Source organism: Nothobranchius furzeri, chromosome 1, assembly GCF_043380555.1.
Source record: "Nothobranchius furzeri strain GRZ-AD chromosome 1, NfurGRZ-RIMD1, whole genome shotgun sequence".
Lineage (NCBI taxonomy): Eukaryota > Metazoa > Chordata > Actinopteri > Cyprinodontiformes > Nothobranchiidae > Nothobranchius > Nothobranchius furzeri.
Window position 1 is genome coordinate 61670375 of NC_091741.1, and position 20015 is coordinate 61690389.

The following is a 20015-nucleotide window of genomic DNA, read 5'->3' on the forward strand; positions in this document are numbered from 1 at the left end:
GTTCCCGTTTTCATAATGAAGAACTTTACCTAATCTGCCCGACGAGTAATGATTCTGCATGTCTTGGGTTAGGCACTTACCTCGAGTCATGACACATGCATGGTAGAATGAAAGAGCAGTACAAGATGTATAATGATGACTGATTTAAGACATATTTAACTTGAAAGAGTAATGAGACTGATTTAGACATTTTTCAATTTATATATTTGATACGTCTTTTCCAACTCAGTCTTCATCTATCATTACACCAAGGAATTTAATTTCAGCCACTCAGTTTCTATATTGTTTATCAGGAGTTTCTTGTTGGTAATGGTTGATCTATTGCCAAATATAATATACTTTGTTTTATTTAAATTCAGTGTTAATTTATTAAGGTCAAACAAATCCTTCTGTTAAGTTCATTACCAATTGTATCCAGAAGCTCCTCCAAGTTGTCACCACTACAAATTAAATTTGTTTCATCAGCAAACAGAATGGTTTTTAACAAACAAGACACCTCACAAATATTGTTTATGTACAAAATAAACAGTAACTGTCCCAAAACTGAACCCTGAGGAACTCCAGACCTTATTTTCATTTAAGTTTTTACCTGATTTATTTCAAGAAACTATTCTCTATCACTCAAATAACTTGAAAGCCAGCTGAGGGCCACTCCTCTCACCCCATACATTTGAAGTGACTTGAGCATATTTGATATTTTAGCACAAAAGCGGCACAGCATGGATAAAAATCACAAATCATTCTTCGTCCTGGGTTTGATCTTGTACTGCTAAATGCAGCAGCACTTTGTTTAGAACAAACTTAAGTTGAACTTTCTCTTTCTACTTGTTTCAGCAAATTTAAGCTTTAAGAAGCTTTATTTCTGGAATTTATTTATTAGCATTGTCATTAAATTGAAGTTGGACAGATGACTTGAATGTGACTTTAAAATTCAAAGTTAAGGACTTGGACTTGACTTGGACTTCCACATCATTGACTTTATACTCGTTATGAACTTGGTTGTCTTTGACTTGGACTTGACATGAGACTTGACTGGAAAGACTTGTGAGTTACTTGTGACTTGCAAAGCAGTGACTTGGTCACACCTCTGTCAGATTGTGCATTGCAGCATTATCAAAATTTGACTAAAACAACCATCCTTTCTGATCAGCTTAAAACTCTGGCATTATGGTGGCAGGTGATCTGCCTTCATTCAAAGAGTGATTAGAGTTCAATTTGATTAGGAAGAAAAGCAGCCAGTATAAAAACTGAACGTGTGTGTGTGTGTGTGTGTGTGTGTGTGTGTGTGTGTGTGTGTATTGACCTGTACTGTATTCAGTATCAACAACCACCTCTTGTCTCATTATGCATTGTCCAGTAATTAGGGTCACTTTAAAGCTTGTGGACATGGTGTCCACATTCATTTAACTCATGATGGCATAGCAACACACACCAACCGGTAACACCTAAATCAACTTTGTTTTTGCTGATAACCTGTATAGATGAATGTTTAATAGCACTGTATGCAAAATCATTAATTTGGCAGTTTAGTGCAACTTATTTAAAACGCAATAATTCAGCCCAAAACCATAATAATACAGTATCTCCATCTTCAGGTAAAACACTGCTCCACACTGATTAAGAATCAGCCACAGCTGATGGCTAGAGACGTGTAGGGTCGCATCTGTACCGTACCACGTGGCTGCACCTCCAGCTGGCTCAGCCATTCACCTGCTGATATGACACGTTATGGCTCAGAGCTACTCTTCTTCTTAAGAAAAGGTCCTCCTCCACTCTTTCTTCTAGTGATCGGGGTGGACAAGAAATCCTCCCGCCTGCTGCAGTTTCTGTGTTTGCTCGTTCTCCTGAGCGGTGAGTCTTCTTTGTGTGTGCACGAGCGAGCATGCATGTTAACGAATCGTTTTTCCGACTGAGAAACTCCAAGAACACAGGGAGGTAGGGGGTTTGGCGTAGTGATGTCAACTGCTGCGTCAGTGCTGTTCCCTCGGCCTCCGTAATGTACATGTGACTCACCCTTTAACAATTGTTCACATAATAGTTGCTGATAACTTTCCCCATGGTATACATTATTACTTCTATCATCTACAGAAAACTGAAAGCTGAATTTTGAGACATTAAGCTACTTTGTAAAGCCAGCAGGGGAGAGCAGGTCAAAGGTCAACAATGTCATCAGCCAGGAGAAGCAGAAATGCTGCTGTCTGAATGAACAGGTCTGCTGCATGTGTGCAGTCCTTACACAATCCCACCAGGTGTGCTTAATTTGTGCTCAGAAAGGTGGTGTTTATGCATTCCTCTGGCGGAGACTGAAACGTGCAGCTGTCAGAGAAATATTGAGGCCATGATGTATGAAATGAGCAGCATCAAAAACAGTTTTCAGCCAATTTTTAAGTCCAAATGATTCCCCAGCGTCACACTAGATTAGGAATCATGATGACTAAAGGAAACAAACATTATAGAAGTTTGAACCTGTGACTTCATAGCTACCCATTATCATAGACTGGTCCGTTCCAAACAGCCATTATTCTATTTGCAGACAGGTTCAGAGTCACAAAGAACAGTGAAACAATTCAGCAGCTGTTTCACCATCTGCACCCAATTTGGCCACTCTGTCATTACAGAAATTTCACTAAACATGCTCAATCCACACAAAAACCTCAGTGTCAGCAACAAGTCGCATCGAGAGCATCTGGTTGTGGGGTCAAGGTCAGACCTTTTCTCGAGGCTGTGGTACAATCACATCAGAGCCTTTACCTTTTGGAGAGTAAGTCACCATGTATTTTAAGCAGTTCCAGATTCAGTCAGAGCTGATGTATCTGAGCTTTTCTTTGAGCATCTCACCTGACCACTTTGGTACCACCTTTGTTGACCTGCACGTCCACCATGCATCCAGAGTTGACGTAAGAGGCCAGGTTGATCTCTGAGAACTCCGCCTGGCAAAACATAAACACAAGTTTACATTTTAGGGACATACAGCAAGAGGTCTGTGTACCGTATATGAACTCTTGACTTTTGGATTCCAGACAAAAATACTGTAGATTTATATAGAATGAAACCAAACTGCTTTTGACTTTTGGAGCTCGTATGAATAGATCAACCAGCCTAACAGAGCTGTAATGGACCCTTTTACGTCATTACACCACTCAGCCTTTGCACGGACGAGAGTAAAGAGTTGGAGAGACAGAAGAGCTGGACAGGGAAGGCAAATTGAGTTATCCCCAGTCTGTGGCCTCCAGGACAGTGAGGGCCTTGTGAAACGCCGTAGCCTGGCTACTTAATGACTCAGTCAAACTCCCACAGATACTCTATGGGAGCGACAACACTCGATTTCTGGGAATGGACTCTCTGGATGTTTTGGACCATATAAAGAGATCTTTTGATTTCCAGAAATGGATGATTGGTGGTATTCAGTGACAGAATAAAAACAAGGATTACACATCATCTAATTGTAAAATCTACTTTATATGTAATAAAAATGATCATAAAAGGGCTGCATGGTGGCGCCGTTGTTAGCACTGTTGCCTCTCAGCACGAAGGTTGCAGGTTCGAAACTTGGCTGCAGCCTTTCTGCGTGGAGTTGCGTGTTCTCCCCATGCATGCGTGGGTTTCCTCCGGGTACTCCGGTTTCCCCCACAGATCACAACATACCCTATAGGTTATAAATTGTAAGTCACTTTGGATAAAAACATCTGCCAAATAAATAAACATAAACATAAACATGGGTTCAGTGCCCATTAGAGCGCCTGTATTGAGTGTTTTTACCACATGAGTAAACAATGAGCGATGGGAGTTTTGACCAAACAAGTTTTCTTCTGACATCTCTCCGATAGAATGGACCTCTGTCTGATATATCTTAGTTATCTGTATGGTAGATGCATTCAATACAAGTAAAGCTGTTTACACAACACACTGACACCAAGCAGACTTCTTGGACAGTGATGCTAACAGATGAGAATATTGGTAAACATGAATGATAGGATGTTCACACCCAGCCAAGGCCTGGTGCACACAGAAAGATAATCATACTGACTTTTGACCTGATTCTCCACATCTGACCAGCTTAAGGACACCCTGATCAGAAGTTAAGCTAGACATTTTTGTTATCTGTCATTTTGACTAAAAGGGTAAATTGAAAGAGTTGTTTTCGTGTCTCTTTCAATTTTGAAATTTTAATAAATAAACATTCAATATCTTTCAAATTAGAGATGTCCCGATCAGGAGTTTAAGATTTTAAGCATCAACTGATACCGAGTTCCGATACTTTTATAATACATTTAAAAAAGAGTGACGAAGAGGAATCACAAATCTTTATTTGTCATGTACCAGCGTCCCAGTAGAACAAAATAACAGTTTCAGAACAACGGGTACAAGATTTGACATAGCAATAACAAGACAAGACACAACATAACAGAATCAGGCTGAACTGTGAGCATGCTCGTACCTCACGCTCCCATATGCAGATAGAAAAGTGTTACATGAGGATAGGGATCCAGAATGCTCCTCGTTTTAACACTTAACTCTGGTAACAAAGACAACACTTCTGTGAGGTAGCATGAACAATTAATTAATAAACAACATAAATTCTTCACTTTGGGACTTTAGTTTAATGTTGTCATCAAATTTATACCTCCAGACAGTAGACATACTTGGGCTTTCAGCTTCAAACTGCTTCCACGTTGTACTTTGCTGGCATTTAACCAATTGCGTCTCTGTCGTTCCTCATGTGTTGCTGTTTCTGTGTGGAGTCAAGTGGTCTAACTCTGTGCCACACCATAACTATAGTCTATGTTAAAAGATAATGACTCATATATATATATATGACATCTTGAAAAGTTACCTAACCCAGGGTCCAAATGTTTCATGTCATGTCGACATCCAAGTGGGATCACAGTTAGACGTCCACATAATGGACCTGGTTTGAATGTCCAACAGATGTTTAGAATTGGTCTAAACCAGGGGTGTCAAATATGCGTCCTGCGGGCCAGATCCGGCCCGCAAGCAGGTTAAATCCGGCCCGCGAGATGGTTGTGTAAACTATTTTCATACTTTACAATGTAGAGTGAAAATAAACTTATCTTTGTGAGCAAGTTTTCTCTGTAATGAGTATAAATAAAACAAATGTGCTCAAGGCTCACACAAGAGCGTGAATCACATCCTGAAGTTGGCCGCCACTCAGGATGTGACTTCTGATATTGATGTGCTGGTGAAAGCTAAAAGATGTAAAGTAAAATGAGTCAAATATATTTTAAGTGCTACATGAAACTGCTATAGCCATGTGATCTGTAAGCTCTTTGAATAACTAACGAATGTATTTTTTATTTATTGATTTTTAATTTTTTTCAAAATTTCAAGTACACTTCAGGTGTTGTACTTGTACTATTTTGGATACACTGTCCTCAGGCTCCAGCCTTGTTTTATATTGATTGTATTAAAACAAAGAAAACAATCTGAAGTTGTTTTTAATTTACCGGTCCGGCCCACTTGGGACTAGATTTCCCTCAATGTGGCCCGTGAGCTAAAGTGAGTTTGACACCCCTGGTCTAAACTGATAAGACTCAATATTGATCTGCACGTCCACGCGATGTTGATTGTTTGGTGGGATTGAGGTACGAGACCCTTTCAGTAATATTTTGTAGCCAGGCTGTTTTCATGTGTGTGAAATAGCCAAACCATAATGGGGTGGTTGATGCTCATTCACTAAAAGCCCTGCTGAGGTTGCTACAGGGCGTGTGGTTTTCTTGTACCTCAATTCAAAGAAAACTCATGAAGTATTTCCCAAATAAAACTTTTAAATTTAAACCATGACCAAAAACAAAATAAATAACATGTGTTGTTAAAAACAAATAAAAAAACAACACATTAAAAAAGGAAGGTCCAAAGTGCAGCCAGGGTACACTGTGGCCCCAGCAGCATGGCTAGGATATCTCTTTAAATAAAGAAACAAACCAAAGGGGCGTTTTGATTACTCGTAGCATGAATTCCTGTTTAAGTTCCTGCGTCTGCATAGTTTATCTGTGTCTGATTTAAACAAAGGATCCAGCTGTTGCTCGACCTTCACTAACATTCAGTCTCTCATCAAACCTGCTTTACTTTGAGCCAATTTTCTATTATTCCTCTTACATGAAGGCATAGTTGAATAGCATGAGGCTGGTTTCAGTCAGATTGACACACACACACAGACACACACACACACACACACACACACACACACACACACACACACACACACACACACACAGCTGGATCCCACCGATTATGTTTCCTAATGAGAGTTTATATGTGTCGGGGTTAGGCAGCGTGTTGGAGAAACTCCCTCGACACCAGGTAAAGATCAGCTTCTGACCTCAGACATCAACAGCTGCTGTTTGTTATTCTCCACGTTCCTTTAAACTGTGACACATGACACAAATGCTGAAGATTAAATGGACCCTAAACAAGTTGCCTGCTGATTGTCTGTGAACAAAAACAAAAACCAACTCTGACATGTTGAGGTCAAAAACCAAGCACAACACAACTCAGCACGCACGACTGGATTAGATTTGTTTGGGGGTGCTGGAATCCAGAGTCAGCCTTGGATCAGGCTCCGTTACTTACTGCCTTTAAATCCTGCTGTGTGAAATATTACTAAACAGATAAATAATCTACTGAAATGCCATCCACAGAGGTGTCAGAAATCAGAGCAGAGAGTTCAGCCTGTTTATCCGCTCTGTCGGTAACATTTCGTGACATAAGACTAGACGTGGGATTTCTCAAATTCCTTCCAGAGTGAGGCTCTGCACACATGTAGAGCACATGGCTGATGGTATTTGGTGCTGCCTAATCAGAGAAATGGGTTTACGACTGCAGGGTAGATGGACTAAAGCCTGGAATGTCTTCACAAATAAGTAGCAAAGAAACAAATCCTTTGTAGACAGTCTGTGTTGGAAACAGCTGCACCAATGCATTTGAGTCCAAAACGTTGTGAAAGATTTTTATTCACAGTTGAGATTATCACAAAGCGACAGGACATTACAACTGTCCTTCCATTGTAAGATGGGTCCAGTGGTGGTTTGAGAATGTATGTTTGGTGGCGCTCAGCCCCCATGGCAGCTAAAGCAACTGCCATCAGATTTTACAAGGAAGCCTAATAATGTCAGATTTATGTCAAATGCTATGAAACATTTAAAGGAACTTTTTAAGAAAACTCACTGAAATACCCAAAAATATATATTGAATGTTACATGAGTCAACTAAAGGCATACATTGCAACTTGAGCCAGTGTGTGCAAAAATGACCCTTTACAGGGTTAATGACAAGACAAGACAGCTTTATTTATATAGTGGAGCTAACATTCCAGAGCTGAAGTCTGCTTCCAGCATGTTTCCTGCGTGTTTTAGATCATGACCACAGCTGATTTGTTTGATTTACTGATTAACCAATCCTGTGGACACTAATGAAGACTGAGGAGACATTTCAGCTGTTAGATTAAGGTGTTAAAAGGACAAATGCGCAGTGAGTATTTCTTTTGTTTTTACTAACAGTTGCTGGGGGGTGCTAAACACAAGCCAAAACTGCTTAGCATCCTTTTATAATACTACAGTTTTTGCATTTTGATTTTTGTTTTCCCCTGTATTATTTATGTATTTAAATGTATTTACCTATTTGCTTCTATGTTTTTCTAAATGCTTGACCATAGCTGAACAAGTCACAGGATAAATCAGGAACTTGGCCCGGCCATTTATGGAAAGTAATTTAGATCTTTTGCTGAACAATCAGAAGAAACAGCTTTTCTTCAACCACAAATGCTCAAATAGATTGAGATGAAAAAAAAAACTCTAACCCTTTCCTCAACCCAGCTAATTAGATGACCCAATTCATTTAAACAATTTGGTGCCTTGATGTTTTAAGCTTTTTGTCCAGCTTCAATTGGTCTTTAAACCATTTAAATCTTCTCTGAGATTAATTTAACCATCATCCTGTGCTGTGTTCCATGTAAAGTCTATGGGGAAGTGAGTTTAGAACCATGGTACCAATGTTGCAAATTATTTTTTCATGACGCAAGCAGAGAAAAAAGAGCAAGACACCCACCTCTTGCATTTAATGTTCTGCAGGGGAAAAGCAGGGGGCGAGTAAATGCCATAATCTTATTTAAAGGACAGCAAGACACCGCTCACTCGGTGCCACACACTTGGCTTGGATCCTCCTCTCTACTCTTACCCGTCTGTGAAAGAAACATCTGTGTGCTCAGCAGCACATCCTTTGCCAAAAAGACTCTCAAATACAGACACTCCCATGCACATTTACACATCCAAGTGAACCATTCCTTCTAAACAAATCCCATCCCAAACACACAGGCCTACACTGACTTTTGCTGCAACCAGATAAAGCGAGAGAGTGGGCAACGTTTTGGATCGGTTCTGTGTTTCTCTGATTGGTTGGTTAAGGATGAGAGGAGTGTTAACAGTCGCTGTCATTGGGCAGTAAAAGATGAAGTGGTCGGTGCAGGGCACAGGTCCAGAAGCCAGGACAGCAGGCCTTTCCCAGCACCATGGTTACCATCACGGTAACACATTCAGACACTTGTCATGCCCTGGGAAAAGAAAACAGGAAGTAGTACAAGGGAGCGCTGCCTCCAGACCTAATTCTTCTCATCTGTTGACCTGCATCCAGGCTTTTTTGAAGATCTGCCAGTAGGAATTGGGTTTTGGCCGTTGGACATATGATTAGGTTCCACTATGACTCAGATTTAACTGAACAAATCCTCTTTAAAAGTTTGTTTTCCACCATTGGATGTTTCACATTTTGCCACTCATTGATACTCTATAGGTGTTACGCAACTTTAAAATTCTCCCATAAAATGTAAAACTGTTTATATCCTTTTCCTGGTAATTTAATGTAAGGAAGTTTGTGATGTTGAGCTGCATCACCATGGTGTTTACCTGAACTGAGAAAGTGTTGACGGGGTAACAGCAAACCCCTATATAAGACATTTTACCTGAAAAATATAGCTTCACGTCTTTTATTTTGTCAGTGATCAGATAGTATGCAGGCTGGTTTTTGTTTCCTCTCTAAAAACAAACAAACAAAAAAAAAAAACAGAATGAGGGTTTTAAATGTTTCTTAAATTTTTTTTTCTTTTCAATTTTTGTTTACTTTTGGATTTTCTCAGTTACTTTTAGACATTCAAAAATGTCTACAAATCACAGCGTGCAAATCAAACTTACATCATTTTGAAATCTAAAAAATACACTTGAAAACTTTCAAACATTATCTACAGTGTCTTTTATTCTTTGGTTTTTAGGCTACATGCAATACTAAAAATATTATATCATCCAAACATAATAGTGCAAACAAAACAAGTGCAGACACTAACTAATGAGATTTCACTGTCTCAGACCTTGATGCTGCCACAAAAGCTGAGAAGAGAAAATTGTATCAAGTCACTGACAATCCTCATACTAAGCAAGCATTTAGCGAGAGTGGAGAGGAAAACTCCCTTTCAACAGGAAGAAACCTCCAGAGGATCCAGGCTCAGTATAAGCAGCCATCCACCGCAATTCACTGGGGATCGAGAAGACAGAGCAGACACACGCATACACACACATCCACACTCTCACAACACATATACCAAGTAATGTTTCTGTTTGGTGAGAGATAAACTTTATTGTATTTATCCTAGTGAATCTATAATCAAACGGGTAAACTAGTTGCACATTGAATGTCAAAGAAAGAAAAATATTATTATCAGGAGAGGGAGAATGTTTAAATGGTTAGCAACAGTGTTCAAGCTGATGGCCCCCTCCATGAGTGCACCACAGCTCAGCACATGGACGTAATTTTGGGGGGGACAGGGGGGACATGTCACCCCCACTTTTTCCAAAGTCAATTTTTGACCCCTGCACTTTTTACCATCCAAAAACAATATTACGCTATATTAAATTGACACTGGTTGAGCTCTAGAACCAAGCGGAAAACAACCGTTTGTGTTGAAGCCTGTTTCCCATTAGAGCATACTGTAAAGATACAACCCCCACCCCCCCACCCCCCACCCACTTCTAAAGTGAAAATTACGTCCATGCAGAACATCATTGTAGCTTCTTCTGGGAAGGAAAAACACTTAGAAAAAAGTAAAGTTAACAGATGAAGTACAGTTAAAGAGCAAATTGTAGAAGGAGGTAGTCGAGTGTGGAAAGAGTATGTCCTCGAGCAGCCCAAGCCTATAGCAGCATACCTACAGAGATAACTCTGGATAACCTAGCCTTTTAGATGGAGGCATGTTGGATGCAGGGCAAGGGAGAGCCGTGTTTACCGACTGTACACTCCACCTCCCTCTACTCCCCCACTTGTCCAGATCTAGGCTAACATCAGATTTTAACCATAGGCCCTATCAAATAAAAATGTTTTAAGCCTAGTCTTAAAAGTAGACAAGGTGTCTACCTCATGGACTAATGCTGGGAGCTGGTACCACAAGAGAGGAGCCTGATAGCTAAAAGATCAGCCTCCCATTTTATTTTTAGATATTCTGGGAACCATCAGCAAACCTGCAGTCTGAGAGCGAAGTGCTCGGTTAGGAACATATGGAACAATCAGGTCACTGATATATGATGGAGCTTGACTATTAAGAGCTTTATTTAATAATAATAATAATAATAATAATAATAATAATGCATTGAACTCATATAGTGCTTTTCAAGACACCCAAAGATGCTTTCACACACTCTCACATTCACACACTGCTAGTGATGGTAAGCTACTTGTAGCCACAGCCGCCCTGGGGAGGTCTGACAGAGGCGAGGCTGCCATTTGGCGCCGTCGGCCCCTCTGACCACCACTAACACAGGGAAGTTGGGTGAAGTGTCTTGCCCAAGGACACAACAGCAGGATACCCCTGGCAGGAGCTGGAATCGAGCCCATGACCCTCCGATCATGAGGCAACCCACTCTACCACCTTAGCTACTACTGCCCCAAATGTGAGGAGGAGGATCTCAAAATCTATTCTGAATTTAACAGGCAGCCAATGTAGGGAAGCTAAGACAAGAGAGTTATGATCTCTCTTTTTAATTCTCATCAGAACTCTAGCTGCAGCATTTTGGACAAGCTGTGCCATGTTCTGTGTCCCTCTGTCCCCAGCCTCCTCCTGTTCTCACTCCAGGTTCTCCCCTTGTGTCCCATTGTGTTCCCCAGCCAACTCCAGGTTTCCCCGTAATGTTTTCAGATTTAGAAATCCCATCCCTGTTTTTCTTATGGGTGTCTTGTTTTCAGGTTTTAGGAGTTCACTTATCTGTAGTTTCTCTGTAGATTTAATTTACCTAGTCAGTTTTCCCCACTCAGCTAATTAGTCTCACCAGATCCCTTCACCTATCACTCCCCACGTACCTGCTGCCTGTTTCCCTGATTGCTACCCTCTGTGTATATAACCCTGCCTGCGTCTCACTGTTGTGTTGGTTCATTGTGATTGTCAGCGTGTTCTTTCCTCCCCTAGTTACCCTAGTTCGTGCTCATGAGTGAGCTTCGTTTGTTTGTTCGTTCTGCGAGTTTGACATTAAGTCGGGTTTGTTTTGTGCCTTTGGACTTTGGCGCATCCGCCTTTAAAATAAAGGAAGTATTCTCTCAAATCTCTCCTGCCTTGGGTCATTCTGGGGATTCTGCATCTTGGGTCCTAACCTCCTGCTCTCATCATGACAAGCTGAAGACTTTTAACTACATTCTGTGGACTTCCTGATAGTAATGAATTACAGTAATCCAGTCTTGATGTAATAAATGCATGAACTAGTTTTTCAGCATCACTCCTGGAAAGGATGCTTCTAATCTTAGCAATATTCTGAAGGTGGAAAAAGAAAATCCTACAAACCTGTTTAACGTGGGATTTGAATGACATGTCCTGGGTGAAGATAACACCAAGGTTCCTTACTTTGTTCTCAGAGATTAATTTAATGCCGTTCAGGTCAGGTGAGTGACCAAGCAATTTCCTTTTCTGAATTTCAGGTCCAAAGATGAGAACTTAAGTCTTTGTCTTGATTTAAAAGCAGAAATTTTTGAGTCATCAAATTTTTTATGTCTTCAAGACAAGCCTGTAATCTAACTAACTGATTAGGTTCATCAGGGTTAATGGATAGATATAACAGAGTATCGTCAGCATAACAGTGGAAGTTTATCCCATGCTGTCTATTGATTTAACCAATTGGAAGCATATATATAGTAAAAAGAATTGGTCCAAGCACTGAACTCTGTGGTACTCCACAAGTAGCCCTGGAGTATGAAGAAGATTTGTCATGTACGTTTAGAAAATGAAATCTATCAGACAGTTAGGATTTAAACAGCCTAGGGCTGTTCCTTGGATCCCTACAACACGTTCAAGTCTTTCTAAAAGAACATTGTGATCAACTGTCAAAAGCAGCACTGAGATCTAACCAGACTAGAACAGACACAAGATTCTTATCTGAGGTCATGAAAATATCATTTGTAACTTTCACTAATGCAGAATATAAAACACTTGACTATGAAACCAATTTCGATCCAGATAGTAATCTACCAAATGCAATTAATGACAATTGTACATATTATACAAATGATCAATTTAATGATTCTAAGATCTAGATCATTTTTCACTTCCATCCATCCATTTGAATTGTAGAAGTCTTTATGCAACCTTTGATAAGATGAATGATTACTTGAAAACATTGAAAAGCCACTTCCAAGTGATTGCTTTATCTGAAACATGGTTAAATGAAGAAAAGGGTATTGATTTTGTTATAGAAGGGTATGATTTGTATTGTAAAAATAGAGTTAAGAAAAAAGGTGGAGGGATTGCTTTGTATGTTAAAAGTTCCTTGAATTGTAAAATCGTAGAGTGTATGTCAGTAGCCTTGGAAGATGTGATGGAATGTGTAGCTGTTGAAATCGAGATGGAAAAAACAAGAAATATTATAGTAGCTTGCATTTATAGAACTACAGGTTCTAAAACTGAATGTTTTAGAGAAAGGTGTGAAAATCTTATAGATGGATTAAATGACAAGAAAACCTGGTTAATATGAAGAGATTTCAATAGTGATTTACTTAACCAAAAAAACCACAAAACCACTACAGATTTTGTAGATGCAATGTCCAGTAGGAGTTCATATCCTGTGATTACTAAGCCAACCAGAGTTACCAGGACCTGTGCTACACTAATTGACAATATTTATACAATGAAATACATAAGGCAGTTAATAGTGGTATTTTAATAAGTGATATAAGCGATCACCAACCAATATTCATAATACATCATAGTCAAATAAAAAAATAACCAAAGAAGTTGAACAGATAAAGCATATTAGAATAAGGTCAGAGGAAGCAATAACAAAATTTTGTAATGACATGTTAAAGGACAACTGGAGTGGGAAATTTAGGGTTATTCTTCTTCTCCTCAATTACCGATGAAAAATAAGCAGTTCTAGCTTGTCGAAGCTTATTTTTATAAAGCACAAGACTATTTTTCCAGGATAAGTAGGATTCCTCCTGGCGTGTAGAGCTCCATGTTCTCTCCAATTTTCTAGTTTTGTTTTAAAGTTTGTAAATCAGAATTAAACCAGGGAGCCAACTTCCTGTCCCTAATTACCTTCTTTTTTAAAGGGGCAACATCATCTAATGCCACACATAATGAAGAAGTACAGGTGCTGGCCAGTAAATTAGAATATCATCAAAAGGTTGAAAATATTTCAGTAATTCCATTCAAAACGTTAAACTTGTACATTATATTCATGCAATGCACACAGACCAATGTATTTCCGATGTTTATTACGTTTAATTTTGATATTTATAGGTGACAACCAATGAAAACATCAAATCTGGTATCTCAGAAAATTAGAATATTCTAAAGGCCAATGAAAAAATGTTTGTTTCTCTAATGTTGGCCAACTGAAAAGAATGAACATGAAAAGAATGTGCATGTATAGCACTCAATACTTAGTCGGGGCTCCTTTTGCCTCAATAACTGCAGTAATGCGGCGTGGCATGGACTCGATCAGTCTGTGGCACTGCTCAGGTGTTATGAGAGCCCAGGTTGCTCTGATAGTCGTCTTCAGCTCCTCTGCATTGTTGGGTCTAGCGTATTGCATCCTCCGCTTCACAATACCCCATAGATTTTCTATGGGGTTAAGGTCAGGCGAGTTTGCTGGCCAATCAAGGACAGGGATACCATGGTCCTTGAACCAGGTGCTGGTGGTTTTGGCACTGTGTGCAGGTGCCAAGTCCTGTTGAAAGGTGAAGTCTGCATCCCCATAAAGTTGGTCAGCAGCAGGAAGCATGAAGTGCTCTAAAACTTCCTGGTAGACGGCTGCATTGACCCTGGACCTCAGGAAACAGAGTGGGCCAACACCGGCAGATGACATGGCACCCCACACCATCACTGACGGTGGAAACTTTACACTGGACCTCATGCAACGTGGATTCTGTGCTTCTCCGCTCTTCCTCCAGACTCTGGGTCCTTGATTTCCAAAGGAAATGCAGAACTTGCTTTCATCAGAAAACATAACTTTGGACCACTCAGCATCAGTCCAGTCCTTTTTGTCCTTGGCCCAGGCGAGACGCTTCTTGCGCTGTTTCATGTTCAAGAGTGGCTTGACACACGGAATGCGACACCTGAATCCCATGTCTTTCATGAGTCTCCTCGTGGTGGTTCTTGAAGCGCTGACTCCAGCTGCAGTCCACTCTTTGTGGATCTCCCCCACATTTTTGAATGGGTTTGTCGTCACAATTCTCTGCAGGGTGCGGTTATCCCTAGAGCTTGTACACTTTTTTCTACCACATTTTTTCCGTCCCTTCGCCTGTCTGTTAATGTGCTTGGACACAGAGCTCTGCGAACAGCCAGCTTCTTTAGCAATCACCTTTTGTGTCTTGCCCTCCTTGTGCAAGGTGTCAATGATTGTCTTTTGGACAGCTGTTAAGTCAGAAGTCTTCCCCATGATTGTGGTGCCTTCAAAACAAGACTGAGGGACCTTTTAAAGGCCTTTGCAGGTGTTTTGAGTAAATCAGCTGATTAGAGTGGCAGCAGGTGTCTTCTATATTCAGCCTTTTCAGAATATTCTAATTTTTTGAGATACCAAATTTGGAGTTTTCATTAGTTGTCACTTATGAATATCAAATTTAAATGTAATGAACATTGGAAATACATTGGTCTGTGTGCATTGCATGAATATAATGTACAAGTTTCACGTTTTGAATGGAATTACTGAAATATTTTCAACCTTTTGATGATATTCTAATTTACTGGCCAGCACCTGTAACATTATGAACTAGAGCATCAATTTGTGAAGGGCTAGAAATGAAAATATTGCCCTCTGCTACATTCCTCTGAGATGCTGAGGACACTAAAGATGGAACAGTTGATTTAAAAGATGCAACAGCGCTGTCCGATAGAGACCGACTTTAGTGAAATTTACTTTCATGTCTCGAGAACTCAGTTATAAAAACTCAAAGGTTATCAAAAGTGGTCCGAGAGGACTGGATTATGTGGAAGTATCGTTATTTCCCCACGCTCTATGCCATAAGTCAGCACAATGTCTAATGTATGATGGCAGGAGTGGGTGGAGCTATGTATTCTTTGGGTAAAACCAAATGAGTCTATATTACTAAAGGCTAAGTTTTGCAATCTGGATTAGGAAAACTAAGAATAAGATGTTCAAAAGAACTGTAACTATTAATAGGTAAGGGATTGATTAATAGGTCTGAATGAAACGTGGTTGCTACTCCTCCTCCTCACCCTGTAATTCAAGCAATATGGTGATTTAAATAATTAGAAGAAGTCGACTCATTTAAGCTAACATAGTCCTCTCGCTGCAGCTAGGATTCAGTGAGAGAGAGCAAAGAAATCTGATTATCACAAATCAAGTCATTAACTAAGTCATAGAAAAAAGTAGACCTAATGTACAATAACCCACATTTAAATTTTCTAGTTTTCTGCTCAGTTGAATTTGTTCTAATATTTATGAGATTTCCATGATTTGCTTTATCAAGCCTGATTTTTAATATCTGTGATTTTGGCCGTGGGCAGGACATTGTCTCAATGGGGTAGTGGGTGGGTAACAGTATTGAAGCTGCAGAGGGGTGGGTTAAACTACGACTGCTTCCTGGTCTGGACCATGGGTTGTCATGGAGGACTAATAAAATTGGCCATGTTCCTAGAAAGAAGAGCTGCTCCATCCTAAGACGGATGGATGCCATCTCTTCGCATCAGACCAGGTTTTCCCCAAAAAGTTTTCCAATTATCAATGTAGCCCACGTTGTTTTCAGGACACCACCTATACAACCAGCGGTTGAAGGACAGCATGTGGCTAAACATGTCATCACTGGTCCAATCAGGCAGGGGGCCAGAGAAAATTACGGAGTCCGACATTGTTTTGGCAAACTTAAACACCGAAGCAACATTAATTTTAGTGACCACTGATTGGCGTAACCGGGTGTCGTTATCGCCAGCATGAATAACAATCTTACTGTATTTACGCCTATCTTTAGCCAGCAGTTTCAGGTAAGAATTAATGTTGCCCGCTCTGGCCCCAGGAAAACATTTAGCTATGGTTGCTAGAGTCTCTAATGACTCATTTCTGACCATGAAGCTGCCAATGATCAGAGTCGGCTTGTCAGTGGGTATGTCACTGAGCAGGAAAAATGTATTAGAAACGTGGATGGGTTGGTGGTGTCCCAAAGGCTGGGTTCTATGCTTCCTATGTACCGTCACCCAGCCGGCCTGAGGTCCCGGCTGCTCGGGTTCTACTGGAGGACCGCTACAGGGTGGTTCTGATCTAGTTAGCCCTGTGCAAGCTAAGTAGCTACAGCTATATATGGGCTTTTTAACAGCACAGAGCCGGGCCTCCAATTCCGACACCCTCGCCCCCAAAGCTACAAAAATGCAACATTTATTACACGTACCATTATCACGAAAGGAGGCAGAGGAGTAACTAAACATCTGACAAAGAGAACAAGAGATAGGAGATGGAGAAGCAGAGACAGAAGTAGCCATTGTCATGGGGGAGTTTAGTTTTCTAACCCACATGCAGAATCAGAGCCGGGAGACAAGGTAAGAAAAAACAGTTATATTTATTAAATGAGGTGATGACTGGTGGAGCGTTCTCGAGGAAGCTCTGATATTTGGGGACTGAATCTAATGGGAGAAAAACAGGAAGGTGAGGAAGCGGCAGTTGGAAATGCAAATAATGCAAACCGGTACAGTCTTACTAGATGGCCGGGAGGTGTAGATGTAGAGGAGAGGATTGGTCTGGCCTGAGGTAGAGAAGAGCTCAAAAGGGGTCCAAACTTTAGTGATGAGGGATGAGGAATCCAAACCATTAGGCGTGACAGGCAGAGGGGGAGAGCGGGCCAGATGGCAGGGCAGGTGATACGAGAAGGAGATGAGATCCATTGGTTATGGCTGGAGGGATGATCTGGAGTGATGTCTGCAGTACAAAATAGCAATCACTAGAGGCACAAGGAAAAAGCACACGCGAGGTTCAAGCCTGAGGTCGAGATGAAGTTGAATACCCAAAATGAGTTAATCATCCAACGTTGTGTAGGTCTCGGACTGCTCCTCTTATAGCCAGCCGGTGATTGCAGTCGAGTGGCTGCAGCTGGGCTGCTCCCCGGAACCGCCCACCGGCAGGAGAAAGGTTAGTGTGGGAAAACACCTCAGGCCATGACAGCCATTTCCGTGTTGAGGCTAAGCAAACTGGACAAGCAACCTGTTCAATACCAAATAAACTGCACACAAACTCAAATGGTTCCCTTAAAGCAAACACAAAATTTGTGTTTTAGCATACTTATGTGCTACAGTAACGCAGAGATATCCTAGTACAGAAAAATTTAATCAATTTTAGCGAGCAACCGGAACTGAGCGCCACTTTGGCTCCCAGGCTAGCAGCGAAGTCCTTCCAGAGTCGTGACAGGAACTGGGGACCACGGTCAGATACAATCTCCGTCGGGGTGCCATGGAGCCGGAAGACATGCTTTGTCAAGAGCTGGGCCGTTTCGGTGGAGCTCGGAGGTGCTTGAGGGGTATAAGATGACAGGCCTTAGAAAAGTGGTCCACAATGGTTAATATCACACTCATTCCTCGAGATGGAGGAAGACCAGTAACAAAATCCAGGGCGATATGAGACCATGGTCTAGACAGAGTGGGAAGGGGTTGAAGTAGCCCAAACGGCGCTTGTGTGCTGCTCTTGTTCCGAGCACAGGTGTGGCAGGCCAAGACATACTCCCTGACATCGCAGTACATGAGGGCCCACCAATAGGTTCGACGTAAGAGCGCCAGAGTTCTACCAACCCCTGGGTGGATGGAGAGCTTTGCTGTGTGGATCCAGTGTATTAGAGACCCCCTGCAAGAAACCGGAACATAAGTCTTATTGGGGGCACAGAACCTGGACCAGGGTCATTCTTTCGGGCCTCCTCAATTCTCTCTTGGATCTCCCAGCTTACGGTTCCAACGATGACTGAGGGAGGAAGGATGGTTGTGGCCTCTGTGATGGTATCCGAAGACAAATGCCTGGATAATGCATCGGGTTTAGTGTTTTTGGATCCGGGTCTGAAAGAAATCACAAAGTTGAATCTGGAAAAGAACACAGACCACCTGGACTGGCAAGGGTTAAACCTCTTGGCTGCCTTTAGGTATGAAAGATTCTCGTGATCTGTCCAGACTATGACCGGGTGCTCGGAACCCTCCAACCAGTGTCTCTATTCTTCAAAAGCCATCTTGATGGACAGCAGTTCGTGGTCTCTGACATCATAGTTGTGTTCTGCGGGCGTCAGGCGACGGGAGAAAAAGGCACAAGGGTGCAACTTGTTGTCAGAGGGGCAGATCTGTGAAAAGAAAGCTCCAACCCTGGTGTCGGAGGCGTCCACCTCTAGGGTGAAGTGCCTCGAGGAATCTGGACGGGTGAGTACTGGGGCGTTGGTAAAGAGAGACTTGAGTTCAGAAAAAGCGGCAGCAGCAGACAGGTTCCAAATAAAGGGCTTGTTGATGGAGGTCAACGCAGTGAGGGGTTCTGCAGTTTGGCTGTAGTTCCTTATAAACCTGCGGTAAAAATTGGCAAATCCCCAAAACTGTTGTAGCTGTTTACGGGTAGATGGTACGGGCCGATCCAGCACTGCCTGGACTACTCAAGGATGAATCCCAGGAATCTCACGGATGGAGCGTGGAACTCGCACTTCTCTGCTTTCACATATAGTCAGTTCTCCAAGAGACTCTGTAAGACAGCTCGTACGTGTTGATGGTGCTCTGAAATGGTTTTTGAAAAGATGAGTATATCATCCAGGTAAACTGTCACAAATTTATTGATGAAGTCAGCCAGCACAGAGTTCAATAGAGCCTGAAAACAGCTGGGGCATTAGTTAACCCGAAAGACATCACTAGATACTCGAAATGACCGAGTGGGGTCTTAAAAGCGGTCTTTCACTCGTCTCCCTCGCGTACTCAAACCAAATGATAGGCATTACGAAGATCTAGCTTCGTAAACATGGTTGCATTCTGAACCGGCTTAAAGGTGGAGGATAACAATGGTAGGGGATACTTGATCTTTATCTTGATCTGGTTAAGACCCCGATAGTCTATGCATGGACGAAGGGAACCATCTTTCTTCGAGAAAAAGAAAAACCCAGCTCCTAGGGAGGAAGTGGAAGGCCTTATAATTCCTGAGGTTAATGATTCTGAGACGTACTTCTCCATGCATTCGTGTTCGGGTTTAGACAAGTTATATAGATGACTAGAAGGAAGTGTGGCTTCCGGAAGCAAATCTATACCACAGTCAAATGCTCGGTGTGGGGGAAGAGAAGAGGCCTTGTCCTTACTAAATACCTGATGAAGATCGTGGTACTCGGGAGGAACTCTTGACACGTCTGGTTGGGTAACTAGGGGGCTAGGATTGTCCAAGGAGGTTACTGTAGCTGCTCGCAGACAGGTGTTGAGGCAGCGGGAGCTCCAGGCTTCCACACTGTTTGTTCTCCAGTTGATATGCGGGTTATGAGTGATGAGCCAGGGGTGACCAAGGACTACAGGAGACTGGGGTGATGGAAAC

General features: G+C 41.6%; 1 protein-coding gene and 1 pseudogene across 3 annotated transcripts in view; both read right to left on the reverse strand.

Moving 5' to 3' along the window:
- syn3 (synapsin III) overlaps nucleotides 1-20015 on the reverse strand; it is a 203361-nt gene that overhangs the window by 108221 nt on the left and 75125 nt on the right. For all 3 annotated transcript variants that reach the window (XM_070549581.1, XM_070549585.1, XM_054740043.2), the window contains one exon: nucleotides 2839-2930. In XM_070549581.1, coding sequence (XP_070405682.1) covers nucleotides 2839-2930 — 92 coding nt within the window. The remainder of the gene's footprint in view (nucleotides 1-2838; nucleotides 2931-20015) is intronic.
- On the reverse strand, nucleotides 15902-17150 carry LOC139068911 (uncharacterized; annotated as a pseudogene).